Source organism: Lycium barbarum, chromosome 1, assembly GCF_019175385.1.
Source record: "Lycium barbarum isolate Lr01 chromosome 1, ASM1917538v2, whole genome shotgun sequence".
NCBI lineage: Eukaryota > Viridiplantae > Streptophyta > Magnoliopsida > Solanales > Solanaceae > Lycium > Lycium barbarum.
This window is the reverse complement of record NC_083337.1, coordinates 168456251-168469269: the sequence shown is the minus strand read 5'-3', so window position 1 is coordinate 168469269 and position 13019 is coordinate 168456251. Positions and strand designations below refer to the sequence as shown.

The 13019-nt window shown below is 35.4% G+C and overlaps 2 protein-coding genes across 2 annotated transcripts; both read left to right on the top strand.

Moving 5' to 3' along the window:
• The first annotated feature begins 1395 nt into the window (after positions 1-1395).
• LOC132606662 (probable inactive receptor kinase At5g58300) lies at positions 1396-6293 on the top strand. The gene is made up of 3 exons (XM_060320260.1): positions 1396-1811; positions 3624-4958; positions 5539-6293. Exons 2-3 carry the CDS (start codon positions 3677-3679, stop codon positions 6138-6140), a joined length of 1884 nt encoding a protein of 627 aa, XP_060176243.1. The 5' UTR covers positions 1396-1811; positions 3624-3676; the 3' UTR covers positions 6141-6293.
• Positions 6294-7966: 1673 nt separating this feature from the next.
• Positions 7967-12769, top strand: LOC132606656 (ubiquitin-conjugating enzyme E2-17 kDa-like). The gene is made up of 5 exons (XM_060320247.1): positions 7967-8123; positions 8363-8463; positions 9789-9916; positions 10806-10910; positions 12306-12769. The coding sequence occupies exons 2-5, from the start codon at positions 8394-8396 to the stop codon at positions 12447-12449; spliced, it is 447 nt and encodes a 148-aa protein (XP_060176230.1). The 5' UTR covers positions 7967-8123; positions 8363-8393; the 3' UTR covers positions 12450-12769.
• The last annotated feature ends 250 nt before the right edge of the window (positions 12770-13019 follow it).

Here is a 13019-nt window from a genome sequence, read left to right as displayed (position 1 = left end):
AAACGAATTCATCAATTTGACAGTTGCACGTTGTACACTCCTACGAAATTAACCCTTAAAGTCTTAACTTCTCCCCCAACAGCCATGTGAATATGATTAACATACCTTGTCAATTTCATATGCTTTGTAGGGGACCATGTGCTTTTTGTATTTTTTCTTATGGACCAGTTCTTTCTTTCTTATTCTTTTTGGGCACTTTGTTTTTCAAGCATGACTAGTAAAATAAGCTAGTTTGTCTAAGAGAAACCTAAAAGTATTAACCAAAAGACAATCATGTTGGGTCAAAATGAAATGTTAGTTGTCAAACAATAAAGATAGTCAGGTCTACCAGTGACAAGCTCAAAGGAAAGATAAAATAAAAGACACAATTGGAGAGAGAAAAAGATAGGTGGGGTACAAATGTGGTTTAAGGAAAGGAATAAAAAAAAAGGAAAAAAACTTAATATGATAATTTAAATGAATAAATGTATAACATATATCTTTTATATGTGTCTTTTTAATTTTAAAGAAAATAATCTCTTATGTCTACATATAATTTGAAAAGAGAGAATAACCTTACAATTTTTATTCACATCCTGTATTAGTTTTACTGATTTGTTATGAAAAAGGTCATATAATTGAACTAATATTTATAACGAAAAGTAAAACCAAATCTCCCCTAATTTAACCATAGTTGTTAGTGTACGGTCTCACCTCAGTTCACTTTTTAATGTGATAATAAATTAATATGGATCAATATTAAAGGTGAAAAAATTATTTCATTAAAAGGGAGTAATTGCCAAACCTATCCTTCTTGGGTGAACTGCAACTGTCTTTCACAAGTGCCACTTCACTTCAGAGTTTTCATACGCAATCTTTTTCTTTTTCCTCTATAACTTCCCAAGTAGCTTTTGTTTTTGGTAATTGAAATGGAGCAAATCACCTCTCGTATATGTAACATTAGAGATATGTTCTATTTTTTTTTTATAGTATATATAAATTATTGCTCAAACTACATAATAAAAGACTTAAAAAAAAAAAAAGAGAGGGAAGCACGGTGACCGGCTATCCGCAATGCGGTTTAAGCTTAATTTAAAATTTATATAGTTTCTCTATCGTTCCAATTTTATAAAATATTTTCAAAATGGCATAAAGATCACTTATAACGTTTGCATTTTAGATCCGTAGACACATTATTTTATCTTGACAGCTTCAATAATCCACTAAAATAAAATTATATAAAAAATTGCAAGTCTTTCATAAAGAAACGTATAATATAATAATAAATTAATTAATCTAAAATTAAAAAAGAAATGGTTGACCCCACAAGTATTAGTTACGTAAGCAATATTTGGTACAAAAGAATCAGCGACTTTCACTTGCTGATTGTTCGAGTCTTTCGGACATATAAATAGAAGTATTCTAATGTTTATTAGTGCAGACTCTGCAGACAATTATTCTGTTATTACTCCACAACATTAACAAATCTGACGAATTTATTACATCTATGCTACCTTAGCTGTTATACACCTCACACTCTTCAGTTTGCACTAACGTACTCATTCAATTTGCTTCTCCACATTCTCCATTACACTTTTTTCTTTCTATCCATTAACATAGATCCAATATTTACTCCCTTCAGCTTAAGCAAAAAGGGTCAGGTTTGCGATATGTGGACTTTCCATTTTGAGAAAAATGTGGTTACTGTAATTGGGTTTGCAAATCAGTGGATGAATTTGATTTGAAGGTTCATGGGTACTGTTATTTTGAACTCAGAATCTAAGCATTTCTCCTAAACTTGAAGGGGTTTCTTGAATTTTCATTTTTTCGAGGTAATTTTTTGTTCAGCTCGATTTTTTATTTTTGTTTTTGCTAATTTTGGTGGCAGATCTATTTGTTCCTTCGACTCCCATTTGTTTGACATTGTTAGATTGAACAGTCATTTTTTTTTTTACTACGATTCTTAAAGGTTTTCTAATAAGTAATTGTATCTTTTAAGTTTTATTCCAAAAAAATAATTAATAGATTAAACCCATATGAAATTAATCATTCTTCTTGAGATGGTTCTTCAGTCTTTACTGTTTGCTTGTTTGACACTGTGAAAATGTAAAGAATTGAGAAACTAAAAAGTAAAAATGTTGTTGGTCCTTCTGAACTGTATCATTGGAGTAACTAATTATATTTGTCTAATGAAAGCTTAGGATTCCCTATTACTTTGCACCTGATAAGACTTGGGGTTGTTCAATAACTCCAACTAACCTAACTCTCTTTGACATTTGCTTGAGAGAAGAATTTTGAATGTGGTAATTGGTATATTTGGTACACCTCCCCCCCCCCCCCCCCCCAAAAAAAAAAAAGAAAGAAAGAAAAAGGAAATACCACTGTTTTTAGTAGTTTGCTTGAGAGAAGAATAAGCATTATCTAGTCCCAGGTTATTCTCCTTCCCTTTGCTAGATCCTATCAAGTTAGACTACTTAGGTGCTAGCTATTTTTATATCTTAGCTCTTGCTCTTCTACTTCAAGACTGTTCATTTATGAAATCGAAAATAGAATACTTGTGAACCAAAGATTTTCTGCGAATGTTTGTTCTCCTACTATATGCTTTTCTAATCATTTTAATACTGCTGTTTGAGCTATTTAATATTGTTCATGGTACAGTGTCTCACAGCGTCTTTTTCTTCTTTTGGTGTAATCATTCGTCCATCTGTAACTTTTTTGCCCACTTCCTTGTACAATAAGCATTAGGTTATTTTATGGCTTAGAAAGTGATGTGGCAATTATTATGGTTTTGCTTTCCCAATTCCCTTTTGCATTTTGCTTATTTCTTGTAAAGCAAAAAGAGACTATTGTTTTTGTGTTGAACCTCGTTGCCATGCTTAGATTTTCCTTCATCTCAATCTTTCCAGTTTGTTAAATCTAAAAATCTTTTTCTCCTGTAGTTTATCATCTGATCCTAGTTTTCAGTTTGATTGTTAATCTTCACAAAGACTGAGTCATTTTTTTTTTGGTTGGCTCAGTCAGATAATGTTGATTTATCGTTTAAGTAGTTCAACCATACATGTTTCTCTATAGGTAATATTTGAAGATACTGCATCATTTCTGTGTTTATGCTTGAAATTTGTTTCATGGATCTTCTCAGCTGAGTGAATATGAGATTGAATAGCTTTTGAATTAATTATTTGTTGTTAGTATGGTGGAAAAGATTTTTAACAAAGTCAGCAGAGCTTTCATCATATTATTTGACCGTCTTTTTTTTTTTTGGGTTCCATGAAAACATGACTAGTTTTACGTATCTTCTTCTGCAGATGGTGAAAAATTAGTTAAACATAGAACAATTACTGTTTGGCATTCATAAGGAATAATCCTAGTGTAGTTCATTGCTAAGTGATTTTGGAACGTATGTGCAAAGAGAAACATTAGTTGAGCATAGATTAATTGTTATTTGGCATCCATAAAAAATCATCTAGTTTTAGTTCATAAAATTGGTGCAGAACTGCATCTCCAAACATCTTTCTTGAGGGAATTTTATTAACTTTGAATGCATAGATGCTTGCTTTAATTTTTTTTTTTTTTTTCCTATCCTCCCTTTCTCTCATTTGATGTTTGTTTGGCTCACAAGTTGTTTGTCTACTGTATCATCCCAGGACAATCACAATACTGACATTATAGTGGCTTTCAATCAGTTGAAGGTTTCCTCATGAGAATTTACCACACCAATCAACTGCTACATTATCTTTTTGTTGTAGCAACTCTTCTTCCTCTGTGCCTTGGTGATCTAAACTCGGACAAACAAGCCCTTCTTGACTTTGCTGCGGCAGTCCCGCATGGCAGGAAGATCAACTGGAGTCCAGCCACTCCTATCTGCTCATCTTGGGTAGGCATTACTTGTAGTAATGATGGGGCCGATGTTTTGGCTGTACGACTTCCAGGAGTCGGACTCATTGGTCCACTTCCAGAAAATACTTTTGGGAAGATGGATACCTTAAGGATTATCAGCCTTCGATCCAATCGTCTCAGCGGAAACCTTCCATCTTCTATCACTTCACTTCCTTCTCTCCAGTTCCTATTCGTACAGAACAATAACTTATCTGGACCTATTCCTGCTTCTTTTTCAAATAAACTGAATGTTTTGGACCTTTCTCATAATTTCTTCACTGGTAAGATTCCTGGAACAATTCAGAATTTGTCTCAGCTAACTGGTTTAAGCCTCCAGAATAACTTGCTTTCTGGACCCATACCCAATATTACTCTTCCAAAGCTAAGACATTTAAATTTAAGCCACAACAATCTTAATGGTTCTATTCCATTATCCCTCCAAAAGTTTCCAAATTCTTCCTTTGCGGGGAACTCATTCTTGTGTGGACTACCCTTAAATCCTTGTTCCCCTGTTTTACCACCATCCGCTTCCCCTTCCCCACCTGCACCTTCCCCAAACACTCACGAAAAAAGCTCAAAGAAGAAACTTAAACTAGGATATATCATCGCTATTGCTGCTGGAGGGGCTGTGCTGGTCTTGCTGCTAGTTCTGATCCTGGTTTTTTGCTGCCTGAAAAGGAAAAGGGGTGAAAGGAGAGGTGCGCTGAAAGGGAAATCTTCGAGTGGAGGAAGGAGTGAAAAGCCGAGGGAAGAGTTTGGTAGTGGGGTTCAAGAACCTGACAAAAATAAGCTGGTTTTCTTTGAAGGGGTCTCTTACAATTTCGATCTCGAGGACCTATTGAGGGCCTCAGCTGAAGTACTGGGAAAAGGGAGTTTTGGAACTGCTTATAAGGCTATTTTGGAGGAGTCAACGACAGTGGTGGTTAAAAGATTAAAAGAAGTCATTGTAGGGAAGAAAGACTTTGAACAGCAGATGGAAATTATTGGTAGAGTTGGACAGCATCCGAATGTTGTTCCTTTACGTGCTTATTATTACTCCAAGGATGAGAAGCTACTTGTGTATGGTTATTTCTCAATGGGCAGCTTGTCAATGCTCTTGCATGGTAAGGCATCATATGCTCTCATCATCATTTCCTTTCTTTATTTCTGGTGTTTGGTGGAGCAACTTGATACGTCCTTTGTCATTGAATGACTAATAGTAAACTCCTAACACAAATACAAACTGCCACTGAAGTAATGTCCTAAAAATTATTAAACAAGTTTCAACAATTTCAGGTTGAATTCTTAAACTTGTGCGAAAAAGAGCATTCTTTCTTGTAGCTATGTGAAGAAAAAGTCATATTCAGAATATATGCATCAGTTTTGATCTTTCTAAGTCTATTATATGAATATAAACTGCTCTTTTGTGATTCTGTATCTATTATTTCAATAGCAACGTATTGACATTTACCAGCTTTCTTTTACCTAACTCTGCTCCGTGGAAGGTTTAGTTTCACTCGCCCTATCTTGCTGCTTTTCTAACTGGAAAGCTGCTAGCGCTGGAACTCTTCATACATGATATACCTAATAACTGTCCTGGAAGATTACATGAGAAATGAACTCATCCCGTTCATAAACTTATCAGTGTAAAGTATACTGATATTTCTGTTCTCTAATCCGTGTCAAGCTCAACTGTCATTATAGGAAGCAGGGCTTCTGGAAGAACTCCACTGGACTGGGAGTCGAGAGTTAAAATATCTCTTGAAGCAGCAAAGGGGATTGCGCACATCCATTCAATGGGTGGTCCAAAATTTACTCATGGAAATATAAAGTCCTCGAACGTCCTACTCAAGCAAGATCTGGAAGCTTGTGTCTCAGATTTTGGTTTAGCCACTATAATGAACTTCCCTGCAGCTCCATCTCGTTATCCAGGGTACCGAGCTCCTGAGGTGATAGAAACCAGAAAGCATAGTCATAAATCAGATGTTTACAGCTTCGGTGTCTTACTACTTGAGATGCTTACTGGAAAGCAGCCAATGCAATCACCGGGGCGTGATGACATGGTCGACCTTCCTAGGTGGGTCCAATCAGTTGTCAGGGAGGAATGGACATCAGAGGTTTTTGACGTCGATTTGATGAGATTTCAAAACATTGAAGAGGAGATGGTACAGATGCTGCAAATTGGCATGGCATGTGTTGCAAGGGTTGCCGATATGCGACCCAACATGGAGGAAGTTGTTAGAATGATTGAAGAGGTCAGGCAATCTAACTCTGAAAACAGGCAATCTTCAGAGAGTAGATCCTAGGACTCAAATGTGCAGATCCCTTGATTCCTTCAATTTCTGGCTTACAATTTGTAAGTGCTGAGAAATTCATTTGATTTTATTACCCAGGACAATATACATTCTAATTCAATCCTATTGACAAGTGTATCTAATGAAAGTGTGGATTTGTTGATTTGTTTTCCTCATGTAGACCAAGTTAAAATTCCTCCTTTTTTGATTTAAAAACTCTCGTCATGATTGATGGTCGTTTTATCAAGGATCACTTGAAAAGAACCAAATTTTTGGAATATGTCCAAATAATTCCGTTGGGTGTGTTTGGTACGCAAATAAGTCATTTTTTGGCAATCAAACACCAAAAGTAATATTTCAAACGGCCTTCTTTGCCTGCATTTATCTCCGATGGTCCATTTATTTTGAAAAATATTTTCCTTCGTACCAAACACATGTATATCTATACTGCCGTGTCTTTTATATGTAAAAAAGGTGCGACATTTCTATCACTGATCAACAGAAAACTATAGTATACTTTGGCTTAACTTTCATTATTCTCATTCCTCATTCCTGATTCGTGTCCATTAGTAATATTAGGGGTTGTTTGGTGTGAAGGATAAGCAAACACTACCCAGGATAAAATTTTAGTGTCTTCTTATCCCAAATTTTGATTGGAATAAAAATTCGGAATAACTAATCTCAGGATTAATTATCCCGGGATTGTAGCCTTATTTTATCTCTCATTGAGAGTGGAATAATTAAATCCCGGAATAAGTTGTTTCTCAACCAAACGAGCCCTTCTTTCTGTATGTCCACTTTCTGTAAGGCTGTGGCAAAGGATTTGACGTGTTGCTCCTTATCATGGGTCAAAAACATGTGGGCAAAGCAACACGAAAGCGGAAAAGACCTAGGCCCTAAGGCACGACAAAGGCATGGGCGAAGCAGTGTTGGCAAAGTCGGTATAGTGGGCATACGACTTGGCATACAATGTTTGAACGGGAAAAACTAAATTTGAGACCTAATATCTTGAAAATTTTAAACTAAAAAAGTTAAAAGTTAAAGACACAACGTCTTGTATTTGAACCGCAAATGGACACAATGTCTTGTAGTTTTGGAACTGCAAATTGAACTTTAGGACACAATGTCCTAAACTTTTGAACTAAACAACAACTTCAAGACATGAGCCTGTTTGGATGGCTTATTTTAGGTACTTTTAACCCAAAATAGCTTCTTGGCATTTTTATAGTGTTTGAGTAAAATAAATAAAAAAGATTTAAAGCTAAAACAAGAAAAATAAGCCAAAAGCTATAAGTTAGAAGCTTTTGGCTTATAAGTCAAAAACCATCTGCCAGTCCAAACGGACGCATAGTGTCTTGATGTATTGACCTGAAAAACTAATAACATGTTTGACCAAATTTTTAAAATTAGTTTATTTTGAAAAGTACTTTTCTCAAAAGTTTTTTTTTCAAAAAAAATACTTCTCTCAAAAGTTTTTTTTTTCAAAAAAAGTACTTTTGATTAGCCGTTTGTATGATTAATTAATTTTAAAAATACTTTTGAGCAGCAAGTAATGTTTAATCAAACTTTAAAAAAGTGTTTCTAAGTGTATTTTTCTCAAAAATATTTTTAGACAGAAGCTAAAAAAACTCTTCAAAATCACTTATTTTCTCCAAAAAAAAACTGAACTAACTCACTTTTTTAAAAGAAGCATTTATTAGAAAAAAATTAATACTTGAGGAAAAATAAGCTTGGATAAACGTGCTATAAATTGTGGCTAAACATTAAATAATTTGACAAGCTGGCTGAGACTCAAAACAACAACGTATGTGCACATTATGACTCCAAAAGATGAGTCTAGAACCTTCACCTGGACCCACTCTTAACCAAAACATAAATACGAATAGCATTCTAATAAGTAACGTACGAATAATATTTGTACGTTAGCTTAAAACCTAACCAAGCTCTGCAAATCACCGTTTCAACTAAATTCAATCAATCATCTCCACCTTTAAGGTACTTTTCCAAATCTACATGCATATTAATGTTTATAAATAATATATAATTTCTTTTTGGTGAATAAAAGAAGATCTAGGATTTTTCGCATGAACAATCCATTAGATCTCGTAATTTTTCTTTTTATTATTTGATTCTAATCTCTGTTACGCTAATCTGTGTTTGTAAGCATTATTTTCTTACTTGAATTTGGAGATCTGTGGATTTTGATGGAAAGTTTTGTATTTTGTATGTGTTAGGGCTTGGATTTGAAGGTATACGTGTTAATTTATGGCGTCAAAGCGTATATTGAAGGAGCTTAAGGATCTACAGAAGGATCCTCCCACATCATGCAGTGCTGGTATGTCGTTTTTTTTTTTTTTTTTTTTTTTTTTTTTTTTGCGTTTCACTTTTTATTATTTTATGGCTGTTTAGCTTATGTGCTAGTTTTGATAGCTACAGATCAATAGTTAGGTCATTGTGATTGAATTTGTGATGTTTTGTGCTGCTTTTGTTAGGCTAATGCTGCAAAGATTAGAACCTGTCCGATTTAGTAATTTGCTGAACCTATTTGCTGTTTCTGTACTGCCATAATTACATGGTTTAAATCTTTGTTTTTATAACATAAGTTGATTAGGCAGGACATGGCACAACCTCAGCTTATAGAGGACATGACCCTTGATATAGGAGGGTGTAGAGGTCGAGAATTAGGGTAGAAAGCTAGTAGGTAGGAGGGCATATTTTCTTTTCCATCCCGGAGTATTAGTATTATTTGTGTATTTTCGTATGCTTAGATTTCTATTACTACCTGATGTTTCTTTCGCCTGGAATATTGTATTCTTAGATTTCTTAGATTATTGTCTTGCTGTTGTTTCTGCTTGTTGCCTACTGCCTTCTTTTTCATCATTCTTTGAGCGTAGGGTATATCGAAAACAGCCTCTCTACCTTCACAAGGCAGGGGTAAGGTCTGCACCCCACTTGTGGGATTACACTGGGATGTTGTTGTTTTATAACATAAGTGGGATTCAAATAGCTTGAGTAACGACCTTGGGAACCAAGACTCAAATCTCAGTCGAGGTGTACTAGGCTAGTTGTTCCCATTGGTCTATGCTTTGGTGGACGAAGTCATAAGAAACATGTACTGGTTGGAGGTACAGGTATTGTTGGTTTACTCAAGGTGTCTGTTAGCTAGCTTGGACACCAATGTTATTAAAAGAACATTAGCGGCATCATTAGTTGGTTGGTCTATTATGAGTTAACGACAGCTGAATGTGGATTTGGTTATCTTTATTTTTTATTTAATTCTTACGTCTTTGTTATATGATAGCGGTGTCCGACCAGCTTGTGCACACCTTGACTAATTCACTGGACAACCTGTTAGAACCCTGCTTGTATTGCATCTTTATATTGGTTTCGCTTTCTCACTTCTGAGAATTAACATTCAATTCATGGCACAATGAAGATCTGGAATGATCACTTGTAATTGTCCACCAGGTTTTCTGTATCGTTCATTGTTGTACTTCTCCTAATGTGTATTCTGTCTTTTGGCAGATGAGGAATTGTGATTTTCTCTGGGATGTAGGATAGACTTTAATTTGCTGAGTGTGATTATACTTTTGTTAAAGTGGGTACTTTAATCACATGGCTGTTATGTCGATATTAAGTAGCATATTTCCTCTAATACAGGTCCAGTGGCTGAGGATATGTTCCATTGGCAAGCAACAATCATGGGGCCGACAGATAGCCCTTATGCAGGAGGTGTATTTTTGGTCTCAATCCATTTTCCTCCTGATTATCCTTTCAAGCCTCCAAAGGTATGCCTATGCTCTAGAATATCCTTGTCCTGATGTGTGTCTGTTCCTTTACATTCTTTATTGTTATACACTAGAGAGTTTCTTTTTGCATGAATTACTCAAATACAATAATCAACTGAATGCATCTCACATATTTGCATATAGGTTTCTAGGATAATTTTTTCTTTTCTTAAAATAAGCAGGAACTTTCATGGATGATACCTTACAAGCTTGGCTGTGTCCATATAGTTGTAGCGATAGAATTGACAGAAATTAACCTTCAAATACTGTGTACTTCACCATCTCAATTTTTAGTAGAATGTGGAGTACGCTAGCATCTGAAATGCTGACTTTTTGTATGTGGGCACACGGTTTTTGGTTTACATACCACAGAAATAAGCCAGCGGGCATACATGGTGGAATACTCTCAAAAATAGCTTATCTCCCTTTGTAAAATTTCAGCAGGCCTTGGATACTAGTTACTACTGTCTATTACTTCCTTATGATCTTTTCCACTACTTGAGATGATATTGGAAGTTTTTTTTGTTCAGAAGTTTATCTTCTCCCTGCTCTCTTATGTTCTGGTGCTAGAGTGAGCTGGTGGTTCAGGGTGCTGTTCAAGATTATTGCTCTATATAAAATGGGCATAACATTTTTTGTCCAGTTCGTTTTGTCATGCCTATACGTATGCTGGTGTAGAAGATGGCTGGTGTTTGTTTGCTGCTAGATTAAGTTTATCTTCATGGTGGTTCTGTAGGTTTAAGGATTTTGTTTGTTGTCGGGGCACTGTTTGAAATTCTGCAGAATAAGTTCTTCTCTGCCAATTCTGGAATGTGTTTGATTAATAGTTGTCGACTGGGTTCTGTGGTGATCAGACAAGGTTGATCTTCTTATTGTTTATTTGTTTCAGGTTGCATTTAGAACTAAGGTCTTTCACCCTAACATCAATAGCAATGGAAGTATATGTTTGGATATCCTGAAAGAGCAATGGAGTCCAGCGTTGACCATATCTAAGGTTTGGATCTTGGTCTTTGTTTATGTCCAATTAAATGTTGTTTACTTTTCTGGTATTAGATTTCTCTATGAAGATGAGTCATAGCCAAAGACTGAATTTAACAAAATGAAGATATGGAGGTGGTGCGTGATATTATTTGGTGGAGAATGATCAACTTTTGTTATGTCTTGTTGTCTGGATTGTTTGAGTCTTGATCTCTTCTCTCTTTATAATTAAGGACTTTGAGCCATTGGAATCTTGGCTAACAGTAGTACAAATATTCCTCACTGGGAGTATATTTAGTAGAATAAGCTTTATGTCAATATAAATGAATGTGAGAGCTGTGATTGGCAAGTTATACTGTGTCGTTATTAATGTGATAGCATGCTCTAGAAACAAAACGACTGGTATGTTTGTATTTGAAGAGAGAATCCGAGCAATAATACCCGTCAAAAGCTAAGTTGCGCGGACTCTTCACTTTCGTTGGCGCACCCGTGTCGGATTCTCCAAAAATGCACTACTTTTGGAGTGTCCGACACGCAACCGCCGTTATTTTTGAAGAGTCTAACCAACATAGGTCAGAAGAAAAAGGATAAGAGTAGAAGAGGAGAAAGAACAGTATCATCATTCTAGAACAGTAATCAAACATTATCATGACTTCTAAATTAATAAACGTGAACTATATATTATCTATTTTTAATAAAAATATTTATCATACCGTGCCCTACAAAACATGCTTGCCTTACAGAACAAATTTGTCAAATAACAACTTAGCGTAACAATACCCATTTAGACTAAAGAACGGAAAGTGGGGAACTGTCATGCTCATTTCTTTAATATAAAGAAATACAAGTGTGATACCTTTTGACATTGTCTCTATTATATAAGTATTCTATGTGTTATTGTGTGATGTAATGACTAGCACTTCTCACTTGCTTCTGCTAAATCTTTGGTAGAAATTAGGTGAGCTACTTACTTGGTGATGTTGATGCAGATGATTTATTTTCTAAATTTTGTCGTATGCATTTGTTGTATTGAGTTGCCGAGTTGAGTTTTGGGTGTTCAGATTTTAATTGAAGTGAAGATATTTAGTGGTAATATTTAGCTGTTACTGGAGTACAATCTTTTGAGCGATACCTGCCACTTTAGATTGCTCTTTTTTGCTCCAGAAATGATATGCGTACAACCAAATAATTGACTAATGGAGTAGTCTTCTACTTTATGTTTATCTTTGTTTTGCTTGATGTCTCCTGTTTGCACGTTTCTATCAAACTATTCAAAATGTGGTGAATACCAGTTTACGTACCAAGTCACCGCTAAACTATCTGGAAAAGTGGGGAAGAGCTTTGCTGGTTTATATTTCTTATTTTCAATTGTCTTTTGGATTCGTCTCACATGGCTATTTCTATGTTTTAGGTCCTGTTGTCCATCTGCTCTCTATTGACCGATCCAAACCCAGATGATCCCCTTGTACCGGAAATTGCTCATATGTACAAGACTGACAGGTCCAAATACGAGTCCACTGCTCGTAGCTGGACACAGAAATATGCCATGGGATGATGATAAAAGTGTCCTCGGGCCTGTATGAGACTTTTAATTGCAATGACTTCATTTTGCTTTCACCCTTAAGTGCAATGTTTTCATTGTGCTTTGGGTGAAAGAATTAAATGTTGTAAGGGAATCAGTTTGCTTCGACTCAATCATGTCAGATTTTTTAAGACCAAGATCTTTCAATATGTGAATATCTATTTGTTGATTTTAGTGAGGGGAGAACTGGAAATGTAATTTTACTTCTGCTCCTTTCCCAAGTTTTTGTCTAATTGACTGTCTTGTATGGGTGCTCTCATTTCAATTGCAAAATTCCAGTGTTTAAACCGCAACTCTTCTCTGTATGCGACTATATTTCTGTAGTCTGTTATTAAGTTGTGCAAAGCAGGGTTTTTTTAAGGTAAAATTTTCCCTGCTGAATGGGGAGGACAGTTATCAAATGATAGCTCACAGCCCCCTTCCATGAGATAAGTTCTCCCTTGAATTTAACCCTTTAAAGTTTTGACTTTTCTCTTCATGTGTATCATGGCTTGCCTGGGATACCGGACTCTGGATTCAAGGCTTTTGGTCATGTGTTTTTTT